Source organism: Aythya marila, assembly GCF_965140915.1.
Source record: "Aythya marila genome assembly, chromosome: 2".
Lineage (NCBI taxonomy): Eukaryota > Metazoa > Chordata > Aves > Anseriformes > Anatidae > Aythya > Aythya marila.
The window spans coordinates 135,892,168-135,914,812 of record NC_139043.1 but is presented as its reverse complement, the minus strand read 5'-3'; the positions used below and the strand labels follow the sequence as shown (position 1 = coordinate 135,914,812).

Here is a 22,645-nt window from a genome sequence, read left to right as displayed (position 1 = left end):
GCAGCTATAAAAGGGAATGCGTGTCTTTAAGAAATTATCCTCGAATATTTGTAGTCCTTTCTGTTGTTATTACATGAAATTGTTGTATTTCTTACACTTTCAAATACTCAGTCCCTTATTTAAGGAATTTTGAAACAGCAGCCAGGATTGAGGTTAGGGACAGAGGACTAGGACGATTGATAGGCAGGTCAATGTTATAAAACAGTATGATCAGTATGCTTGAGGTTTTTTGAGAGGGATGTGTGAGTTCCTTGGTCATTTGTGCACTGCATTGTACTCACCAGTGTAACTCGTCAGTGTTAATGGGTCAGCTGGGCTTGCTCTAAATCAGCACTTCTGTCATCATTTGCTCTGGACCAAGAAATGAGACCTGAAGACACACAGTACGTGGAAGAGCAGAGCTGTTGAACATGGATATTAAGCAACATGCGGGGATGTTTGGGTAATAAAATTTTTAAGTCTGGCTCAAAAAGAGCAGTAGTTAGGTAACCAGATGTTAGTATAAAACTGTATTTTCTCGTGCTTGTTACGTGTTCTCAGCTACTCCTTGGTGGCTGTGAAATTTCTCGGATGCTTTAAAAAAAAATAATGACAGAAACTGACAAAGGTATGCGTAACTGTCTTGAAAATGATACACGGATCAGTTGAAGCTCATAACTGCACACACGTACCTTTCTGTGGCTGTGGGTTTGGCTGGTACTTGGGCTCGAGAGCACTGGGCAGCGGTATCGGGGTGGTGCCGTAACTGTGACTTCTCTGCTGAGGAACATCAGACCTCCAAGTCATCGTCCTCCTCCTCAGGTGCCTCCCTCCTGCTCTCCTGGTGTTTCTCTACCTTTACAGAGTGGCTCAGCACTAGTTTTATGTTGGTTGAATGTCTTGGGTGCTCATAAACTTCTCTCGCTGATGTTTGTTTCCACATTTGTCTCTGATGTCAAACCTTTGTGAGAAACTAGGCCCTCCTGCATGAGGTGGGGCTTTTATTCTTTGCCTTTTTTTTTTTTTTTTTTTTTTTTTTTCCCTCCAGACTCCTCAGTTGTTCTGATAAATGACCTGTGTGCCTACAGGAAACTGCTGCGGCCAGCCTGGCCCTGGGGAAGGAAGAGGGAACAGCCTTCAGGCACTAGTCTCGTGCAGAAATTTCTGTTTATAAGAAGTGATTCGCAATAAATGATGGAAATGTTTTAGCATTGCTTCCACGGGCGGTGCTTGTACTCACAGGGCGGTGCAGGGAAAGGGGCAAGAGTGTGTTACAGGTGGTAAGCAGCTCTGCACCACACCTACATAAATTACACAACTACTGGAAGGTGTTCTTAGGCTTGTATCAGCTTAGGATGGACTCAAAAATGTAATATTTTTCTTTAAGTTGCACTTTTTCCATACGCTTCCACCATACTCACCTTTATCCCCTAATAGCCACACTGCTGTCAGTGCCAGCTGCCACTACTACAGGTGGTTGTTGCAAACCCGTTACCTCCCTCTACTACTTTATCTGCCATTATCGTCTCTTAGCGGCTTGCCTGGGATTTTATATATGAATATATGTATGTGTATATATTTATATATATTTTAGTAAGATCAGCCGCTGCCCTGCCCCCCTCTGCCTCCCTCAGCTTTCCGCCTCTATTTTTGTGTCGCAGGCGCGGGCCCGCAGCCCGCTCCGCCCTCGGGGAGCTTTCATTTTTTTTTTCCTGTTTATTTATTTTTCGATTTATTTATTTCAGAGTGCTTGTGCGACCTCTCTGAACACCACAGCCCCGCGGGCCGTGCAGCCGGGCCGTACAGCGAGACCCTTCCTCACCTCCCACCGGCCCCAAGCGGGCCCCCCGGCTGCTGGGGGAGCCTCTCGGCGGGGCCGTGCCGGGCTGAGGCGAGGCGAGGCGGTGTCCGAGCCCCGCTCCGCCCCGGCGGAGGGCCGGGCTGCCGCCCACACGGCGAGGCCATGGGGGAGAGCCGGGAGGCGGCCGGGCCGCAGCGGGTAAGGCCGGGCCGGGCCGCGGGCGGGCGGCGGGGCCCCGGGGCGGGGCGCTCCGCGTCGCGCTCTCCCCTCAGGGCTCCCCTCAGGGCTCTCCTCGGAGCCCCCCTGGGCCGGGAGGGGGCTCCGAGAGCCCCCCGGAGCCCCCGGGGCAGCGCCGGGCCTGAGGCGTGCGGGGCCGAAGGGTGCCCCCCCCGTGAGCTTCCCCATCTTGTGTGCCAGCAGCGCTCGAGTCTGTGGGCAAAACTGAAAAATAGTTTTGTTGTTTTGGCTCTAAACATCGGCGTGTTGTGTCCGTAACGGAGGTGGATGCGTGCTGGCGTGCCAGAGGCAAACAGAGCCGCGCTGTCCCTTCTGGCGTGCAGATGACCGCACACATCCATCCTTCCTCACGCGCCCTGAGGGTTTCTGCAGGTGTGGCCCATGCCAGCCCTGCCACTGCTTGTCCTTTCCTTCCCTCGCTGTACGCAGTGCAGCAGCGTTTGTTTCTGGCAGCTGCGGAATAACAGGAGTGTGAAATTCTGGTGTTTGTCCAGCAAAGGGCGGATGGTTGAGAGACCGGAGTCTGTCACACGAGGAGGGGGTGCTCCTCGCTCCTACGGCACATGCGGAGCGTTTCCAACACCAGCTGGAGGTGAAGGAAAAGACCAGGACGCCGAAAGGAAGCAGAAGTGTACAGGCCTCATGAATGCTGCCTCCCCCGGCGCCGTGAGCTCTGCTGGGTTCCCCGGCTCAGGATCCCTGGCTGCGATCAGCATGTGCTGACCTCAGGAACCAAAACAGAGGAGGATTTTCCATGAATTTTTATCTGCGTTGTACCATGGGATGCACCAAATTAACAAGCTGGCTAGCTTGCTCTGTGTTACTCTGATACAGTTTTTACCTGGAGGGGTGAAACCCAGAACTGAGAGAGACTGCACTGTGTCGTAGCCACAGGAGCTGCCTGTGAGCTCAGAGATGGAGCATGTGTGCAGAACTCCTCTCCGACCCCAGCAGGGCTTAGATGGTGCGGGAGGTGGATTGAGAGGGAGTTTACAGCGTGGTGTATTTTCTGTGGGATAACTCTTTCAAAAATTACCACTGTTGTTTAAACTGGTATAACTCCCCAGTTCTGCACCGTGGTCAGAATGGCTCAGGAGCATCAGGGCTTGGGTTAGGGACTGCTAGGCCAGCCTATTAGTCTAAAACATTTGGGGGCAGCCTCCAGGCTGCACAAAAGGCTTTTGCTCAGGAAATCATCGGGCCAGCAAGGGAGGCTCTTGCGGTGTTTCCTGTTACCAGCAGATGGAAGCGCCGGCGGTGGGGCCGGCCCTGAGGACGTCGATTCTCCCCCACGATGCTTTCGGGTCGGCTGCTGCAACCATCTCTGCTTCCTGAGCGATGCAGAGGGGCTTGCACTCTTGTGGTGCTCAGCAGAGACTGCAAGGTGGTGCTTGGAAATTCATCTTGTGTAATTACGCAATATTTAAAAATCACATAAACTGGTAAGGCTAAGGCAGAATGCGCTTCTTGATGTGTTTTCTTTTGGGATTTGCTTTGCAATCCTCCCCAGCAGTGTCAGGAGGATCTGGGAACCACGTCCTGCTGGCTGAACTCGGGATAACCGTGAGCCAGCAGCTCTCGTGGAGGTTGCAGCGTGCCGGCTGTCCTCACAGCTCCTGGTGGTGCTCGTCTCCAGCAGGTGCTGGGCAGCACATCGGGCAGGGACACTGCCTGGAGGCAGGGTGGAGGCCGTGCTCGTGGAGGAGGGACCTGAAAGAGTGATGTGTAAGGATGTCTGTGAGGGCAGTGATGCAAAGGGACCCAGCCGAGGTGGCTGTGGAGGTGAGCCCTGAGGAGCAGGCAGGCAGCGCGCTCTCCTTGTTCGACGGCGGCGCGGGTGCAGCCGTGATTTCCTCCTGGCACCACAAAAAGCCCTCTTCTTCTGCACTCAGGTGCCAGATGCTTCCTGGCACCGCTGTGGCTGGCGGGAGGAGAGCTAGTTTAGGCAGAGCAGGGCGGAAAGGCAGCCTGAGTGGGGGCACGGATGGAGGGCAGAGGGGAGAGCACCCCAGGGAAGGGTGATGTGGCCACCCCTGGGGGACAGGTGAGCGTGATACGGGTGGCTTTGAGCTGTATCTTTGGGGGGTCCGTAAGGGCAGCCCTAACCAGGACTGTGCTTTATCCTCAGAGCTCCTCTCCGAGTGCTGTAGAAAATGGCCTGAAGCCTCATGAGGAGCCTCTTCTCAGAAAAAACCCCCGTCGCTTCGTCATCTTCCCCATCCAGTACCCGGACATATGGAAGATGTACAAACAGGCCCAGGCCTCCTTTTGGACGGCGGAGGAGGTGAGCTCCGGGGCAGTGGGTTGGCACAATACACGTGGTTGCAGTTAATTTTATTTATTTTGGTGTCCCTGCAACGGGGCAGGGCTCCCTTTGCAGACAGTGGAAAGAAAGCTGCTTCTACGAGGTGATTCAGCTCACCTCCGTTAGGTGTTTGGTGAAGGATGGTGATAATCAGGGAAACTTGCTAAAAATGCATATAATTTACTCCCGAGCACCCTGGTTAGATGCTCGTCACCATGTTACGATGCCAGCTGGGAGTTGGGTCATCTCGTTTTCCTTGAGGTCGCTGGTTGGCCAGGCTGAGCTGTACTCAGCTCACTGCACTTGCAGCAATCTTGGTTTCTGAATTTGCATGGATCTAGAGAGACAACCTGCCAGGGGACCAGCTCATTACAACTCAAAGCTTCTGCATCTTTGCTCATTTGTGAGCAGTGCTCTGCAATTGCTGAGCCCTAAATAGACCAGAAAGCTCCCTGGGATGGCAGCGAGTCGCTGCCTTTACAAGGGTTATTCCATTGCCTGCTGGGGGAGGGAAGCTGTCCTGTGTCAGAAGAGGTTGGTTTAAATAGTTACAAAGCATTCAAACTCCTGCCACATTTCCAAATGAGCTGAAAAGTTAAAAACTGGGTTTGTATACGTGTGTGTTTGTGCACAAGCCCACACATCTATTTGTATGTAAATAATACTCGCACACATTCACATATAAAAGTTTTTTAGCCTCATTGTAGTTTTCACATCTGGTCCTACTTAACAGCAGCTGTGTTTCAGAAATCCCTCAAAACAAACAAACAAAGAAAAAAAAGGCCAGTGCAAAGGAACCCTTGTGGTTTTCTCCCGTGGCTAGAGCAAAGTGTCACAGGTGGGAGCCGTTGCGTGGCATTTGCCCAGTGCTGTTCTGGGGCAGGATGGAGGCTGAACACCTGTCAAGGGCAAAAGTGCCCCCAGGGCATCTTTTGGCAGCCCTGGGTCTAGGTTTCTTTCAACACCAGCATTTATTTCTAGTAGACTTTATACATGTCTCAGAGTGAGCTCTTATTAATGTGTTCATACTCCTGCCATTGAGATACTGATGCATCTTGAAACCTGATTTCTTTAGAATTCAGTAGATATTATTTTTATTCCACATTACAGAAGTGTCAACTGCAAAGCAAACACAGGGTGTTAGCGTTGCAGAGGGAGACAGCCCTACTGCAGTACGTCCGCTGTGCTTTGTGTTCACACATATTTAATTCTCTGTGTGCAAAGATTTGAAAGCCAACCCCAAAACTCTGCCTCAAATGTTTGTCTAGGCTGCTTTTGTTCTTGCAGAATAACAAGCACAAAATGGTGATAATGTGCTTTTTATTTTTATTTTTTCCTTTATTAGGTTGATTTATCAAAGGACCTTCCTCACTGGAACAAGCTAAAAGCAGATGAAAAGTACTTTATCTCTCACGTTCTGGCCTTTTTTGCAGCCAGCGACGGAATTGTAAATGAAAACCTGGTGAGAAAGCTTTACAGCTTGAATACTGACTCGTTTTATTAGCTATTGCTTTTTCTTTTTTTCTGATGTTAATGCATTAGTCAGTTAAATGTGCATATTTACTTCTCATCATCCCACCTTTGCCAAGGGAAATAAGCAGCTGGTTTTGCTGGGCCAGGTGCCTGAGTTTTGTTGGATCAACTGTTGTCAGCGAGACTCCAAATCATGTCACTGCAAAACGTGTCTTACATCACAGTTTATTTTTTTAACGATGAACAGAAAGTGAGGCTTCATTCAGCCTGAGGTTTTTACTGCTGCGGTATTGTGCTCTTTCCGTCCTGTGTGTGTGTGCCACCACGCTTCACTGCTCTTGTCCACACGACAAGCAGAGCAGATGTGTTTACTTCGAGCTAGCTTTCTCTGTTTGCTCCTGCACCACACCTGTCCTATTGACAGACCTGTTCAGAGTAGGGCTGAATTGCTCCCATCCCTTCTGTGTGGCAGCTATTATTGTCTCTCCTAGCAGGCTTGAAGAGCTGTCAGATGTGACTGGTTTTACTGTGCTCACGGTCCTGCTTTTTGGTGTTGGTAGGTGGCACGCTTTAGCCAGGAGGTGCAGATCCCAGAAGCTCGTTGTTTCTATGGCTTTCAGATTCTCATCGAGAACGTTCACTCGGAGATGTACAGCTTGCTTATAGACACTTACATCAAAGATCCTGAGAAAAGGTAAGTCTGTGAACGTGCTGAGACGTGGGAAATCTTTTCTCTAGCCCAGTGGCACCGTGGTTGGGCAGCAGCAGCTGCCTTCTGTTCCACACTGACTTACTGGGGGGGTTAGGGATAGTTGCTTGAAGCTTTCCAAGCCTGCAGTCCTGGGACCAGAGCCTGTGCTTGGGACAGTTGTCCAGTTCTTTCTGTGTTATCAGGAGAGATGAGGTTTAGCTCCTTGAGGAGGAACTGGCTGCCACCTGGCTTGAAATCTGAGAGCCAGCTTGGTCTGGTGGGTGGACACCCCGGGGTAGGAAGTTTGGGTTCACTTCCATCTCTGCAGCTCACCTCCTCTGGGGCCTTGGCTGTGCCATTTTCTGCACGTCTGCCTCCCTGTGCTCTTGTTTCAGAGATGCTCAGCCCTCTGGGGTAGGAGTTGTTACTTGGGTCAGTTCAGAGCCTAGCACAATGGGTTCCACTGCCTGGTGGAGACAACCAGGAGAGATTTACATAAATCCCTTCTTTGCATTATTATTCTGATGTTTTCTTTGTTTTCTTCTACAGGGATTACTTATTTAATGCCATTGAAACAATGCCTTGTGTCAAGAAGAAAGCAGACTGGGCTCTGAAGTGGGCTGAAGACAGAGAATCCACTTTTGGTGTGTATCTTCTTAAAAACTTGTTTCTGTTGAATGTCCCAAACTAATTGTACGGGAGTGAGCTGCACCCCTGAAATGCGAAATGAAATTCTCCAGATGGCCTAGTGGCTCATGGGTCTCTGGTCTGACGGAAGAGCTAGAACTAACTTTGAGTGAGCAATTAGATTTTCATCTTCAGACAGAACAATACATTAATGGCAGTGCCCACTGGAATCTTGCTATGAAAAGTGCCCGTGGGTTTCTCTGTCTTTTTGTTTTCCTCATACCCAACGACCCTGGCTTCTTCAGTTTTTGCTGGTGGCTCTTGTTTTCTAGAACTTTTGATGGTCTCTTCCAGTTGGTTCCCGTTTTGTACTCCAGTGTTCAGAACTGGACAGCTGAAGCCTTGCAAGCCCAGTTTTTTTGTGTGTGCATGTTCGTGTAGACAAATTCCTGTGTGATGTTCGCCTTTTTTCCAACATGATGACTGAGCCTGGGCAAAAAAGGATTCAGGAATCATCTCTCTCGAGCATTTCTGGCTTGCTGTTGTGACCAGGCTTCCAGTTACTGTATCTCCTCTCAGAGTTGAGAGTAAAGTCAAACTTTATCCTAATTTTTTAAAGTACGTTTCTACTCTTCTGTATTTTCTATCTTACTGAGAAAATTACCCAAATGTAAAACATTCTGGAAGCCCAGGCCTTAAAATTAAATATTATGAGATACATTGTTTAAAAGCAGCATGGCTTACTTGGTGTTTCCTTCCAGAGTGGCCTTCAGCAGGGTCTCCACAGCTTTGGCTGCTTTCTTACGCTGAGGGCTCAGTTGCTGTGTTTGTTCTGCGGACTCTTGGCCTCCCAGCCTGTGCAAACATGACGTGGTGCTGCTGACAGGAGGTTTAGTTTCAGCACAACTCATTTATGTGATCGTTAGTCAGGTGGAATGTGGCAAAAAACACGTGGTTTTTGGTATTGTGCTTCATTAAATTGTATGACCAGTCTTCCTCCCCTCCTGGGTGGAACTGACTTAGGAGGTTTTTGGTGTTGTCAGATAAATTCTTTCCCTAGTAGCTTCTGCAGTACTTTTGTACCTGTTGCTCTTCGTGTTTTTCTCCTAACCTGAATTTCTTCAGATAAGCCAGCAGATGGCATTCACATCTTGTTTGAAGAAGTGCGATGTCTGGAATTTGGGGGATTATGATTATTTTAAACAAAAAGCTACACAGTTCTCACTGGGAAAAGGCACCAGCATTTAATGCAAAATGTCTTAATGTTGGAATATACTCGGGGAGCTTTTGGAGGTGTTTAAAATAGGGTACACGCAGTGACGTGTCTTCAGCAAACACTCAGATGGTCTCGTAGTCTGAGGAAACTAATTCCTGTAGAGAACAGGGAGAACTGGGACCAGTAATGCTGTGATTTCCTTGGTTGAAAGGTGGGATACAAGTAGTTTGTGACTGGGTGAAGGGTTTTTCTGTGCCTTTATTTTAAAGGAGACAGGCTTCTCCCAGTTCTGTATGTTAGTTACACGGCCATTGCCCTGCCTCTTAGGAGAGAGAGAAAGCAATGCTAAGATCTTGGCCACTTTGGCGACTTTTGTTCTTTCCCTTTTGACTTTATTTTTGTGGCAGTTTCAGAGCCTGCTCAGTTTTTCCTGTTCTGCTGGGCTTGCCTGTGGTTCAGTGCCGTTGCGAGGGTTGACCTCTGTGCCTCGGGGTCTGCTGGAGGATGTGGTCGGGCACAGCACCTGCTGGATGTGCAGTCAGTGCACATCCCTCCCCTCCAGCATGGGGCTGGCTGATGCTCCTGCTGACGAGCAACACGCCCTTTCATGTCTAACCGAAAATGTGTCGTGTTGAACAGGTGAGAGAGTCGTTGCCTTTGCTGCAGTTGAAGGCATCTTCTTCTCGGGCTCGTTTGCTGCTATCTTTTGGCTGAAGAAGAGGGGCCTGATGCCTGGACTGACTTTCTCCAATGAACTCATTAGCAGAGATGAGGTAACGTGTCATATGGGAAAGGGCAGAACTGTATTTCCTAAAGATCCCATACTTTCGCTGGAGCAGGTCATGTCTGTGGCAGCAGGTAGGTTTGGGAGGAAGCCGAAGAGCAGAAAGGGGACAAAGCAGCTGAGTGGGGGCAGAGGCAGTGGCTGGGCAGGAACCAGTCCAAAAGAGAATCCAGCAGTAAGTAGGGGATGCGATTCTGGGTGTGACAGAGCCCTTCTAATGCCGGCAGTGCGGGAGGGTAAGGAGGTGGCAGAAGTCTGAGTGTGCTCTCTGATAGCCAGTTCTTTCTACAGCCTGATAAAGGAACTGCACAGGCTAGGAAGTTTGGATGCCTGTGAAGGATCAGGCTCTTCCCAGAATATGCATTCAATGTCTGCATGCGATGGGAGTGCTCCTTAGCTGGAGATGTGATGTGTCTGGGGGGCTGCATGTCAGCACGCTGACTCTGGCAGGTCATTTCCCCACAAGTTCCCTGTCTTTTCACCGTTTCCTGGACTGCTGTCGGCCAGATGGCAGCAGTTCCTTGTGGCTGAGGCCTGGTTTAAAAAAAAAACAAACAGCAACCAACCAAACAATTCTTCAGCCTTTATTTCCTTGTGTCTTCTGTTTCCGTGAGTCATCACGAGCTGATCCATTCAGAAGAGGATGTACTTCCTAGAAAGGTGACTTGCAGCTGAATGGGATGAATGTTCCCCTTTACAGCAGCATAACTGTACTTCTCTGCAGTGTTGAGCACAGAAAGATGTAGGGGTTTGGGGGCCTCACTGCCACATTTCCACCTGCATAGCTGTTAATTGTGAAGAGTAAGGCATGGCGCACACAACACCTGCATCAAACAACAGGAAATACTGCTACAAAAGAAGTGGCAGTGAAAGAATCTACACTGGGAAACCGCAGCATGAGCTGTACACCTGAACATATCCGTGGTTAATGCTCAGTATGGTTTTTGAGCTGCAGGCTCTGCTCCCAGGCTCTCTGAGCTGCTGCATCTCTGATCTTAGAGGTGCCAAGCTGCTGGAAGCAGAGCATGCTGAAGCCAGTCACCTTTTGCATCCCGCTGGTGATGCTGCCCTGGATGAGGCCCTGGGAGGCCCTGCAGCCAGCAGCCAGTGCTGTCCCTAGCAGGGGAGTATTTCCCAAATCACATTTGCTTCGTTGCTACATGGCATCTACAAATCTGTAGATGTTGTAGTAGCAAATCCCTCACACTCACTGCGTGTTGTGTGGGGAGGTGACTTGTTAATCTTGGATGTGATGACTCTAATCCGAGTCCACTTTTTTGAAAATGCTGTAAGGAGAAGCAAGGGAAGCTACTAGAAACTTAAAATAACTATTTCTGTACAAGTATCTCAGAGTAGAGAACAGATCAGTGGTTTACACTGACTGAGATACTTTTGCAGGTCCTGATGTGCAGGAGTCTTTCTGCAAAAGCATCTCTGGTGAGAGGCAGGAACCGAGCAGGGCTCTGTGTAGAACCGTGAGCAGTAGAGGGGCTCCCAAACTGTTACCAGACTGGAGGAAGGTGTTTGCTGGTTGTTACTTTGCATGTGTTGGATTTAGGTGTTAGTGTCTGTGCTGTAACCCAGAAGAGCCCTCGTGGGTCTGCTGCACGCAGGGACATTGAGACTGTCAAGAAGCAAGAGGCTAGGAAGCTTAAACCTGAACGAGGCTACCTCTAAATAAGAGTAAGCCATGTGAAGGAGGGAAAAACTGTCTTTTTGTTGTTGTTCTCTGTTATTTCAGGGCCTACACTGTGACTTTGCTTGTCTAATGTTCCATTATTTAGTGAACAGACCGTCAGAAGAGAGGGTCCGGGAGATCATCGTTAACGCTGTTGAAATTGAGCAGGTAAGCCTGGCTAGGACAGTGTGGGGTGCAGCATGGGAGGCACTGTATGTGCAGAAATAAATTAACTTCTAACTTCTGAAATTCCATATGGAAAGCTTGGATCCCTGATGCATTATACCACCCTTTCCATCTTCCTTAAATGTGGCACCAAAAGGCAGAGACTTTCTGATACAGTTGCCAGGTAACTGAGAAGCTGAAGCTGGCAGGCTGCTTTCCCCTTAATGACAAAAAAAAAGAAAAAAAATTTAAAAAGAATAAAGGATTCTCTCTTAGAGAAGAGTTTGTGTACCTCTGTCCTTTCAGGATGTTTTTCTTACCCTACTCATGCACAGACCTGTTTGTCCCCAGTGAGAGCACAAGGTCTGCTCCGGCCACGTGTTTGAACCTGGTGCTGTGTCATAACTTTTTTCAGAATTGCTGTTTGTTCACAGAAAGTCCTCCCCATCTCTGCATTGCTGATTTTTCCCTGCATTGCTGAGTGTTTTGCAGGACTGTAATTTACCCTGTCTTTTCTGTTGTGATCTAACTACTGTGATGACGATGAATGCCCCAGCACGGCCTTACAACACTGACAGGTCCTGCATCAGTGCCTAAACACATCCGTGGCTGAGTTCAGTGCTCATATATCACTATCCTCTCTGATTTATCATTCCATAATGGCTGGAAACCAAGGAAAACCGGGGATTTCTGGATCTATTCCTGCTCCCACTAGTATGGTGTGTAGGTTTTATTGAACTTGGAACTCAAGCACTGCCTGAAGCTTGGGATCTTATGGGAGGGGGGAAAGGAAGATGGCAGTAACAAAAAATTCTTGTACCTTTTCCAGAAAAACGTGCTAAAAATAAAGGAAGATACAAGCAACTACTGAAAACAGAAGACACTTGTTGAGTTTAGTGATGCAAGTTATTTATTCAGACAACTGCCAGGGGAGCCTGGAACATCACAAATTGTGTTGCTGTGAAACACAGGTGTTTTCTTTCCTATGCCCATCTTAAATTGCATTTCTCTAAATGCCGTCTGTATTTTAACTTCCAGGAGTTCCTAACAGAGGCGTTACCTGTCGGTCTGATCGGAATGAACTGCACTCTGATGAAACAATATATTGAGTTTGTCGCAGACCGGTTGCTAATGGAGCTTGGGTTCTCAAAGGTAAGAGAAGAAATTGCCAGAACTGCTAGAACAGCCCAGGAAAGCTGTCAGCACAGAGCACTTTGTTAGCGTGCCTGGGAGCAGGTCACATTTAGAACTTGCGCTTTCATGGAGTGACAGCCGAAACCACAACATTAATATATGTGCTTCCCTATTTAAAAGAGCAAGAACAATTTAGGCCATTGTTTCTCTCCAGCTGCTCTGCAGGTTTGTAATGGGAAACTTTTGCTGCGCTCGAGTGCTGCAGTCCGAGAAGGCTCACAAGCACCTTGCACAGGTTAACTTTGCCAAGCTGCTGTGGAGTGACAGTACTGAAATAGCTTACAGAAGTGCTCATAAATTCTGCAGCATTAATATGAGGGATGATCTGCTTTGAAAGGCTTTGACTTGTTGTTGTTAAGCATCGTTACCCTTTCAGAATCACCAGTGCAATAATGTTTACTTTCCCCAGGTCTTTCATGCAGAAAATCCTTTTGATTTCATGGAGAATATTTCTCTGGAAGGAAAAACAAATTTCTTTGAGAAGCGGGTTTCAGAATATCAACGTTTTGCTGTTATGGCAGAAACAATGGACAACGTTTTCACTCTGGATGCAGATTTTTGATGCCTTGGCAAACTAACGGTTTGGGTGACGGTTTCCCCATCTCATTTTCTGCTGTGAAGTTATCTCCATTTCCTCTGTTGGAGTTGGAGGCTACTAGGATTTTTTCCTGGGTTTTCATGTTGTTTGTTGGAAGAGGAAATACTTCTTGCTCTGTGTCATTAAAAAAAAAAAAAAAGGGGGTCCTTTTTTAAAAAATTTATATGGCTTTTTAAAAGGATGTCCTTTTTAAGGTTCCCTTGATCCATCTGCTGTAATTGCTGTCTTTTAAGATGACCTGGATGCTATTACTTTTTTAAGACTTCAGTAGCGTTTTAAGAAAGCAAGCTGTATATTTACCTTACGTTATGGTGTTCTGCTCTGAAAACCAGGTGAGGTATCACTCTGTGTATATATGTTGATGTAAGTTATTTTTGTGGTTTCTCTTTTCATGTTTATAGATCTGACTGAGAGTAAAAGCTCTTCACTTTTAAGTGAATCCAAGAAGACATTAGTTGAAAAGTACGAACTACAAAATCTTATTACACCCAGGGATACGGTTTGATCTCTGCAAAAACCTGGGTTTTGTCTGAGACAGTTTTTACTCTGCAAACCTGATGGCTGTCAGTAGGAGTTTAAATCACATACATATGATCTTTATATTGCAGCTGTTACTAAGCACGTCAGTGGACCTTGAATGGCCTTGAAAACGCAAGCCTTTTAGTAGAGGAGAAAAAAACACATCCTGTAGTTTGGCTTGTGCTGCCTGGTTTTCCTTGCTTCTCTAAACAAGTGCCTTATTCAGCAGGCTGTAGTTGTGCTGGGCTGCGTGACAGAACGGTGAGTTCTGGGTGTTGTCTGTCTTCTCCCTATTGTGCCGGGTGATTTGGTATTTTCCCCTTCTCAGCTTCACCTGTGCATGGATGGGAGTGCGAAGGCATCTCATTCCAAGGGACTGCCTTGAGGTGTTACAGGCATATCCCTGAGCTGTGAGGAAGCACCGGTAATGCACTGAGGTACTTCAGGTTGCGTGTTGAATGTGAACCATGGAAAGTATTGGCACAGAAGAGCTTCTGGAGTAAGGTATTAAACCTTTCAAAAGCAGATCTTGAAGTAGTATATTAGCAGCCTCACAAAGGACTGCTCTTTGGTTTTTGGTGCATGCCCAAAAACTTCTTCAATTTTTTGATACCACATGCAGAGAATAGAGCAGTTTAAGAAAACCTCAATATACTGCAGTGATAGTTGGGATGTAAGGAATAGTGTTGACTTGGAGGTGGATTATCTACAAATAGGCTCTTTTTTTTCCCAAAGATTAAGTAAATGTTCATGAGCTAGACAAAGAATTCTGCTTTATTAAACGCAAACGTTTTTCCATAATGTTTAGTGATTTGTACGAGAGCTTTTTAAGTCTTCCCTACTGTTACGAGCATCTTGTGCTGCTTTCAATATGCCTGGCGTGAGCTGAGCTGACATCAGTTACTGCTGGTGGGGTGGTTACAAGGGTTATTGCCCTGCCATAGCCCTGAGTAGTGGAGTTCCACGAAATGGGTTCACTGCATTACCATAGTTCCTAGTGAGCGATTGCCTCTGCTGTGAAGACAAGCAGCAAAAGCGACTTTTTGTTTGATCTCACTAAAAGATCATGGAGTACGGAGTGAGTACGCAATCAGTGCAGCTTTTTTTTTTTAATCCCATGAGCAGAACCTGCTTCATTTACCATAAAATCCTTGCGGGGGAGGGGGGAGATGTGGAAGATATAGAGAAAAGCTGGAGCTGTTGTCGCTAAGAAATGTCCTACAACTGCGAGAGAAGTGTGGACTCTGGCGAGGAAATCCAGCACCTTTTGCAAATACTGTTCATGGGAGACAAAATGCTGTAAGTGGGTCTGTTGTTGGAGGAGTGGAACCTGGTTTTATGTCACTAAAAGTAATGAAAAGCATTTGTTTTGAGCGTTGTGAATTAAGATGGGAGTATACAAACTGTTCAAATATGGAACTGTTACATGCTCAGGTTCTCTAAATGTACTTGAGATACCAAAGTGGTCATAACTCCCCTGCCTTCCCCCCGCTGGGTGTAAAATAGTTCTGTAGTTTCAATAAAACTTGAACATGGAGAGGAACGTGCCGTTGTCTAGTTGTGTGCTTTATTGTGGAGCCTAAAATGGTAAAATTAGGTCATGCCAGAGAAACTTCGTGTTCATAGATTTTGGTTTCTGGGAGGAAGATGTGTGTTCTGGGGCATGGGCTTCACAGTCTAGGGAACAAACACATTTTATTTTATTTTATTTTTTTCCCCTGGAATTTTCTACGTTAAGAGTAAGTCTCCTGGGAGTCCTTTGGGTTCCCCTTTGGGTGGCTGGGAAAGCTTTTTTGCTTGTCTGGGGTAAAACATCTGCAGCTCTGGAGGCAAAGATGTGGCTGGGTCAGAGGGACCTCACTGCTAGATGGAGACACAGCTGTTCAGAAACCTCCTGGAAAGATGATCCCAGTTTTTACCACCCAAAACTCCTCATTTTCCTTCAAGCAGAGGAACATGGGTCGCAGGAAAAGGGACGGATTGATCAGCAATAGCCACAAGTGCTTAACAAAAGCTGCCGGTGTGCCCCCAGCTCTGTAGGTCTGTGACTGGTCCCAGCTCCTGCTGGGAAAGAACAGAAAGTGGGTGAAGACAGGGCAATTGGCAAGCTTTCCCTTAGCTTTCCTTGACAGCCATGCTGCTGGGCCGGGGGGATTTTTGTGGCAGCTTAGGATGTCACGATCACGCTGCACACCCAGAGCTGCAGCCAGGGCTGATCTAATCCTGCCACGCTTTTCTTCTTGCCTGTGGGTGTTATTAAATGACTTGTCCCACAGTGGCTCCCCCAGTCTCCCTTCCAGCCCTTCGTGGCAGGCCTGATGGCTGATCCAGACGGGTTTTCCTCCTGGTGGAGCCCTTGAGTTAGCAAACACTCATCTTTCGCGTACTAAATCCTTCAGGGCTCATTCCGGGAGAGCAGCAGACGCCAATATGTTAATACTACTTGTAGCTACACAGCCCAAAGCGTTGTACACGTTCAGGTACCCTCTGCACACACTCAGAGCTGAGGGGAGAAGCCTGTGGGTGCCATGGGGCCTCCTCTGATCCCATCACTTTGGGATCACGGCCAAGGTGGCCCAAGCCATAGGGCCGGGCCTCCAGCAGCTCCGGTCAGCTCTGCTAACCAAAACATGAAACTAAAGCTGCGTTAGCTGAAAATGCAGCTGTCTGTGAGGTGTACCAGCATTCGGCCAGCCCCGTGTGCCTGTTGCGAAGCGCCCCGCCGAGCTGCCCGGCCTGCTGGCCCCGGGGCTGTGAGGGGACACCGGGGCTGGCCGAGAGGCCCACCACCAGCTCGTTTCACACAACGTGTCTGCACAGCTGTCCCACGGCAGGGCTGGGGTTTCCCTGCTGCACTTCTGCCCCTTCTCATGAAACTGGAGGGGGTTTGTGAGCGACAGGCATGGGATTCATATGCCAGTTATCCCTTACAGCGAGGAAGCCTCCGAAACCTCTCTGCAGGCCCTGAGGGGATGGCAGAGGAGTTGGTATGATTATTATTTTATTTTTCTTTCCTGGCGGTTGGCAGATCCAGGAGAAGTGTTAAGAGCAAGCCTTAATGTGCAAATCGTTTTTACTCGTTTGTTGAAAGCCTCTGGCACCCAAGCTAATGAGCTTCAGAGCTGCAGGAGGAGTTTGGCTGCCCGGAGACATTTCTTAGCACAGCTCCAAACTCCAGTCTGTCCAACTGCTCCCCTCTGTGCACGGCGTCGGACACAGATGTGGCTCAGAAGAGAGGATATTCGGGAAAGCGAGGCGATGCTCACCCCCTGTCCTCTCACAGCCATTTTGGAGGGACCTCTCCAGTCACCGGATAGGAATTCCTCAGCAGAGTGAAGAATTAATTGCATTATAACTCTCTTGACTTTGCTTTCTCTATTTTCCCCCCAGGGTCTGGTGTCATTCACCCTGGGCCTGTGTTCTTGAAAACCAAGAGCTCCTTGAGAGGTGTGTTGAAGCTCTCGTGCCCCTTACGCTGTTCATCGACATGTGCTCTGGACTGAAGCGGTCTGTTCGTTCTCACAACAGCCACACAAAAGGGCCAGTTTTTGCCCAGGACCAAAGGAAGGGATTTTTTTTTTTTTTTTTTTTTTTTCCCCAGACATCTCCCCTTCTTCACTGTAAGCTGAAAAACTGAACTTTGCCACAATTGCAGGGACATCAGAGATGTATAACACGAATGCACGCGGGGATGGCTGTGGCTGGGACGAGGAACATTTCTACCTTATTTAAACCTCAGGCACTGTAAGGCAGGTCCTCACCCAGGATGTGTCAGTGCAGTGCCATGAAACCAGCACACCCAGTCACAGCCCGATGGGTGTGAGGCTGGAAATGCGGCTCCCATGTGGTCAGCACCCATAAAATCCCAGAAAGAAAACCCACGTACAGGTGAGGTGGAGAGGATGTTAGGATGGAGGCCTGGTTTGCACCACACTGGACTTGTGTTTACCCTTCCCAAGGGCTCAGCAGTGTCTCACAGCACACTGGAACAGACATCCTTTATTTATTTGTCTATTTTTAAAACCAAGTGCAGTCCATCAGCACTGGGATGTGCTGGTGGGGATCCAGCCCAGCATCGCCCCTGCCCCAGCAAGCCGGTGCCATCCAGCAGGGTAACAGGGTTCATTTATTTCCCAGTGACCACCCTGAAGCTCCTGGGGTCATTTCCATGGTGGGGAACATTTACCAGCTCATAAACTATCTGAGAGATTTTCTAGATTAGTCAGTAAACTTTCCTGCAGTCTGTGAGATGTAATTCCAGGTTTGCATCCCGAGGATTTCTTCCCTGGCCCGATGCACAGTGGTGTGGGGCTCTGTGCTCACTGCCAAGTGAGCGTGGCCCTACAGCCAGAGGCGAGCTGTACAGGCTGGAGGGTGCTGCCAGTGTCACCCCGTGGGTTCATTGCCTGCACAAACCCTGGCACGTTTCCAGAGCAGCATGAGGACAGGGCAGCTGCTGTCTCTGGAAGCACAGGCTCTGTGGGATGGCCGTAGGTCTGCAGCAGCTCTGTGCTGTGGCTCGGTCTGTCGGGATTTTCTGCTTACATCCCCATGCGAGAGAAAGGGAGAGAATCACGCAGAAGGCAAATTTTCTTTACGGAATTAAAAATAAATGCCAGCCCCCTGCTCAGCTGTTCCCTGCCATCCACACCCACACAGCGGCAGCATCTCCTGGGGCTCTGCTGCTGATTGATGGGTGACTTTTCCCAGGGACGCTGGCCCGCGTGGAGGTGGCCACCAGCTGCTCGGGGCAGGGCTGGTGCTGTGGGACCTGGGGGTTGAGGCATGGGAGGGAGAAGGCCCAGGGACTGCTGGAAGCAGGCAGGTGGCTGGTCTGGGCCACCTCCAATGGGCAGAGTAACACCGGAGTGCCCTCAGACTGCATCCCCATTTCTGCCTGCTTATTAACATGAACCTCGCGTTAGGAGCCTAATTAGTGTAGGTTGTGGGGCTGGGTGATTGAGGCAGGAGCTTGAGGCAGAAGCCAGCTCTGTGAGGGCCGGAGGAGGTAAATGAGAATAATCTTGATGAGACCTACTCCAATTTGCACCTTCCTCACACGTGCACAGCTCTCCTCCAGCCCCGTGGTGTGGCAGCAACAGGAGTTAAGGATCCTGCTGCAAATTGCATCCACTGATGGATAAAGCTCACAGAACTTGTAACATGGAGAAATCAGGGGAAGTTCACACTTCATTAATTCAGGTGCCTTTGGGATAAGCAATATCCTCCTCCTGGGTTTCTGGGCAACATCCAGACTGCAGCCCCAGCCACTGTGCTGTGCACAGGGGTCCTTCTCCACGTCCTCTGAACTGGGGCACTGGTGGGTACACAGCAGGTCTGACACTATAAATATCCTGGGTTTGCTGAAAGACCGTGTTGTTCTCCGCCGAAGACAGCAAAGGATGATTTTCAAGAAAACAAAACAAACAAAACATCTCTTAGGATCACAGAATCATTTAGGTTGGAAAAGACCTCGAAGATCATCAAGTCCAGCCCTGGGTCATTCAAGACCATGCCTCCTTCTCCAGTTACCTGCTGCACATCTCGATTCCTTAGCTCAGGGAGCGCTCAGGAAGCCTGCTTTAAAGTTTCGTGGATTTCAACAGCAGGAAGCCCACCTTCTGATCTTTCCACACACCAAGTGTGTATCACAGTGTTAGGAACAGATCTTCTTGATCTTCGTGCTTCCCCATGTATGAGTCCAGCAGCTTCAGCAGCTTCTGTGTGTTTGCTCCTTTGGTGCTGGAGCTGGGAGGGGAGCAGGCGATTTCCTTTGCAGGTGACTCGTTATCTATTGCTATTTCAAGCAGTCACTTCCATCTAAGGGATAAAGCTCCAAATTCTCCTACTTTTTTGGAAGGTGGAGATGTTAATATGCTGTAGAGGGAGAAAAAATGCATATAAGCCTATATTAACAAGATTACAACACTGCACTTACTATACATGTACATGTGGATTCTCAGATGGTTGCTGTTGCAATTCTGGTGTGCCTTCTTTTCCTCCAAAACATTCTTTTTCTGAGCAATGTCTTTCCTATCTCTGCGTCTCTTTTCCATCCCAGTCCCACAATTTACTCCTGCTTTTGGGGTCATCCTCATTATCATTTACATAGTTCAAGCCACGTGAAAATAAACCAAAGCAAATCCAAGATCTACTGTTCCTTTCATGGTAAGTTTAAAGGTAGCAAAGCCACTGCACCTTAAAGTGAAAACTTAATTTAGTTGTTAATAAGTAGCATCCATTTTTTAGAATTCAATACCCGTATTTGATTAAATTTTGAAGAACTGTGTGTACTGGATAACAAGATGGAATTGAATTAACAATCCATAATTTAATTTCTCAACAGACTTCAAATAAATTTTCTACTCATGTGAAACAAATTTCAAAGTTGTTATGGTTCATCTTCCAAATGTTCCCTCTTTTTGAGGTTAATGTAGAAACATATTGCACAAATCATGGGGCAAGGCAAGGATGAAGTAATTCCCTTTAGTGTCTTTCTTGAAGAGCCACAGAAGCTGTACTTATTTGTGAAAGGACATGTACCAAAAGGAAAACCTTTAACGTAGCCTGATCAAAAATGTTTATTTACATTCTTCCTTCCACCTGAGATGTTTCTGTAATATCTTACTAACAGACCAAAAAAGGAAGGAAGGAAGGAAGGAAGGAAGGAAGGAAGGAAGGAAGGAAGGAAGGAAGGAAGGAAGGAAGGAAGGAAGGAAGGAAGGAAGGAAGGAAGGAAGGAAGGAAGGAAGGAAGATATTTTTAAGTAATTTTTAAGTAAAATGTGGCGAAGATAGCCTGGTTCTTTAGAATTGCCCCAAAATACAGTTCAGCTCTTTAGTGTTGGTCTGAACATGAGTTTCCAGCAGGAGATCGACTTCATAGGATTAAATCTTATTTACCCTATTTTTAAAAACTTTTTTTTTGTAAAGTTTTTGTTGGGTCTGTAACAACCCTGCTGGATAAGGACACGGTGTTGCTAATAACAGCCTTGACCAAAACTAATAATGCTGTGGTTGTATTAAAGCTGTTCTCTGTCATTTACTACCCAGGAAAAAAAAAACAGTTTTTGTTTTCAGCAATCTTCTGAGGTGCAAATAGGCAAAAGGAAAGGCAAATAGCCTAGACTAGAACAATATGCTGTGAAAGGGAGAGAAAATTACACCTTGTACTTTGAAGAAAATAACATGATAGAAAAGAAAAATAGAAAAAATGAAACAATTTTGAACACGGTTGTAGGATTATCACTGCAACTTGCTAATAAAACAGTTGATAGCTTAGTCTCAAGGCAATGTCCAAGCCCATGAAGCCTATAATTGGAATCTGGGGGCTGATGGAGATCTATTTTGGTCTCCAAGTGTGAACTGCTCTTGTTGTATGGAGAAGAGAAGATTACGTGAGAAATCCTGACAAGAGGACTCATTAAGATTATTCTATTTGGCTCTAAATAACCGAGGTGATACCTGGTACTTTGGTAATAAATGTCACCAACACGGAGATGCTACAAACTTCAGTGGAGTTGTGAGTCACTGAACGTTATTTTTTTTTTTTGTTAAGTTTCATGCCTCCTAAAGGGTACATACATCCCCGTTCTGGGCTGACCCCAGGCTCCGTGGTGGGTCACATCCCATCTTCTTGGTAGGGTTGCACGGCATCGCTGCCTACTGATTGCCAAAGCAAAGAAAGGGTTGGCCTCCTTTGACAGCCTTGAAGAATATTATGCTACAGAATATGTAAATAAAGACTGCTTCTCTGTGTTTTGTTTTACTCCGGAGAGCAATCTATTTCCAGTGCATTACAATATTCTCCTACATATGGACACATCCTATAAATATCCTCCTGCAAGGCTTTTCTGCAGCACAAATACAACGGCGCAGCCCTTGAGTCCCACTGGTGTGCTGGCAAATTTGTGGCCAGCGGAGGCTTGGTTTTAATGCAGCTCACATGCAGCGTGGAGAAACACAGCGGCACAAGGCGAATAAGGATGAACAGGGTTGTCTTGTTAAAAAAAAAAAAAAAAACACGTTAAGAAGTTATCCCATTAAAGCTGTGTCTTCTGTGTTTGAAGAATATTTTGAATTATCTAGCCAGCATCAGCGCTTCTGCCTTTCCCCACAGGTTGTGGGGTCGAGACCCTTCTTCGAGTCAGAGGGGAAAGCCCTGCTGGCTCAGCAGCCCTTCCCAGCCCCCTGACCACTGCCTGGCAGGGTTTGGTACATCACAAGTCGCCAGGCCTAGGAATAAATGCCAAATCCTCCACTGCTTGAGCAGCAGTGCCCATCGGAGTGTGTCCATGGTGCTCTGTGCTCTGGCAGGTGAGACCCGAGCTCCATCTGCCACTGCCAGGGTAGCCATGGCACAGGAGAGAAGGATGGGGCAAATGTTGAAAAATATTGAAAAGGGAAAAAAAAATGGGATGCAAACCTCCCAGAACAAGTTTCACTGTGTAATTGCAAGTGTCCTAATGTTGGGGCTGGTCCTCAGGGAGCTTCTTGGGCTGGTTTTCTTCAAAATCCATGATTTGCTGGGTAGGGAATACAGCTTCCAGCACCCTCTGTTAAGATCCTATTTTGGGGTTTTAGAATAAGTTTTGAAAGAAATAACCACCCTGCTGCTATCGGCTGCGCAAGCACCACTATCTCTTTCCTCCTGGAGCTACTCATCCACTGGCTCCTCACCAACAGACCCAAACAGATATTTCTTTGAAAACACATAATTTCAGGTATTTTTCTGGAAGGATTTGTGAAGGATTCCCCTCAAAGGCCTGCCTTAGTCCCTGTCTCTGCAGCTAATCACTTCTTTTAGTTTATGAACGCATATTTTCTGAGAATGGGCTATATCATATATATGATCCCAGCTCTGTGCACTGAAGTAGGGTATTTTAACTACCATTTTTGCATTCTTCCTTAGTGCAGGCTTCAGACATTCAGTTTACAAAACTTGTTATTATGGGATCATCCTGTTTCTTATTATTTAATTTCAGGTAGCTAGATTTTCAGAGAGGCTCAACTTACCATGTTCCTAGGCGTTTAAAACCCCACTGACTCTTAGATCTTCTTTAAAAGTGTTAGGAAATGGCTGGGAAAGGTTTACGTAATTTCTGCAATGGCAAATTATTTCCTTGTCCATGCCCCAAAGTTTTCACGCAAGATAAGCTCCTGAGCCTGGTGTGGCCCCAAAGTACACCCCAGAAGGTCAAAACTCCAGAAAGCCGAGCGTGGCTGATAAACACGAACAAGAACACCTACGTAACCTTCACTTGTCTGCTGCCACTTCCACCAAAACGCCTCCGACTGCATGGCTCTGACTTGATCCCCGCTGACATCCCTGCAGACAGCCCCACTGCGTGCAGCCGGAGCTGCAAGAGAGCCCCAGATG

General features: G+C 47.6%; 1 protein-coding gene across 3 annotated transcripts; it reads left to right on the top strand.

Annotated features, from left to right (window-relative positions):
- The first annotated feature begins 1,682 nt into the window (after positions 1–1,682).
- RRM2B (ribonucleotide reductase regulatory TP53 inducible subunit M2B) lies at positions 1,683–14,804 on the top strand. Of its 3 annotated transcripts, none has more exons than XM_082753378.1 (9): positions 1,683–1,978; positions 4,146–4,301; positions 5,668–5,784; positions 6,356–6,489; positions 7,036–7,130; positions 8,969–9,102; positions 10,855–10,959; positions 11,995–12,108; positions 12,560–14,804. In XM_082753378.1, the coding sequence occupies exons 1-9, from the start codon at positions 1,943–1,945 to the stop codon at positions 12,710–12,712; spliced, it is 1,044 nt and encodes a 347-aa protein (XP_082609504.1). In that variant the 5' UTR covers positions 1,683–1,942; the 3' UTR covers positions 12,713–14,804. The 3 variants fall into 3 exon arrangements, with proteins under 3 accessions (XP_082609504.1, XP_082609502.1, XP_082609503.1); XM_082753376.1 differs by lacking the exon at positions 1,683–1,978 and adding an exon at positions 2,520–3,401; XM_082753377.1 differs by lacking the exon at positions 1,683–1,978 and adding an exon at positions 3,987–4,061.
- Positions 14,805–22,645: the final 7,841 nt, after the last annotated feature.

Bases quoted from the DNA above. Each gene is read 5' to 3' on its own strand.
- RRM2B (XM_082753376.1), top strand. From the start codon at position 3,312: ATGCTTTCGGGTCGGCTGCTGCAACCATCTCTGCTTCCTGAGCGATGC. The intron at 5,785-6,355 runs GTGAGAAAGCTT...TGGTGTTGGTAG, and splicing joins GAATTGTAAATGAAAACCTG to GTGGCACGCTTTAGCCAGGA. The intron at 7,131-8,968 runs GTGTGTATCTTC...CGTGTTGAACAG, and splicing joins AGACAGAGAATCCACTTTTG to GTGAGAGAGTCGTTGCCTTT.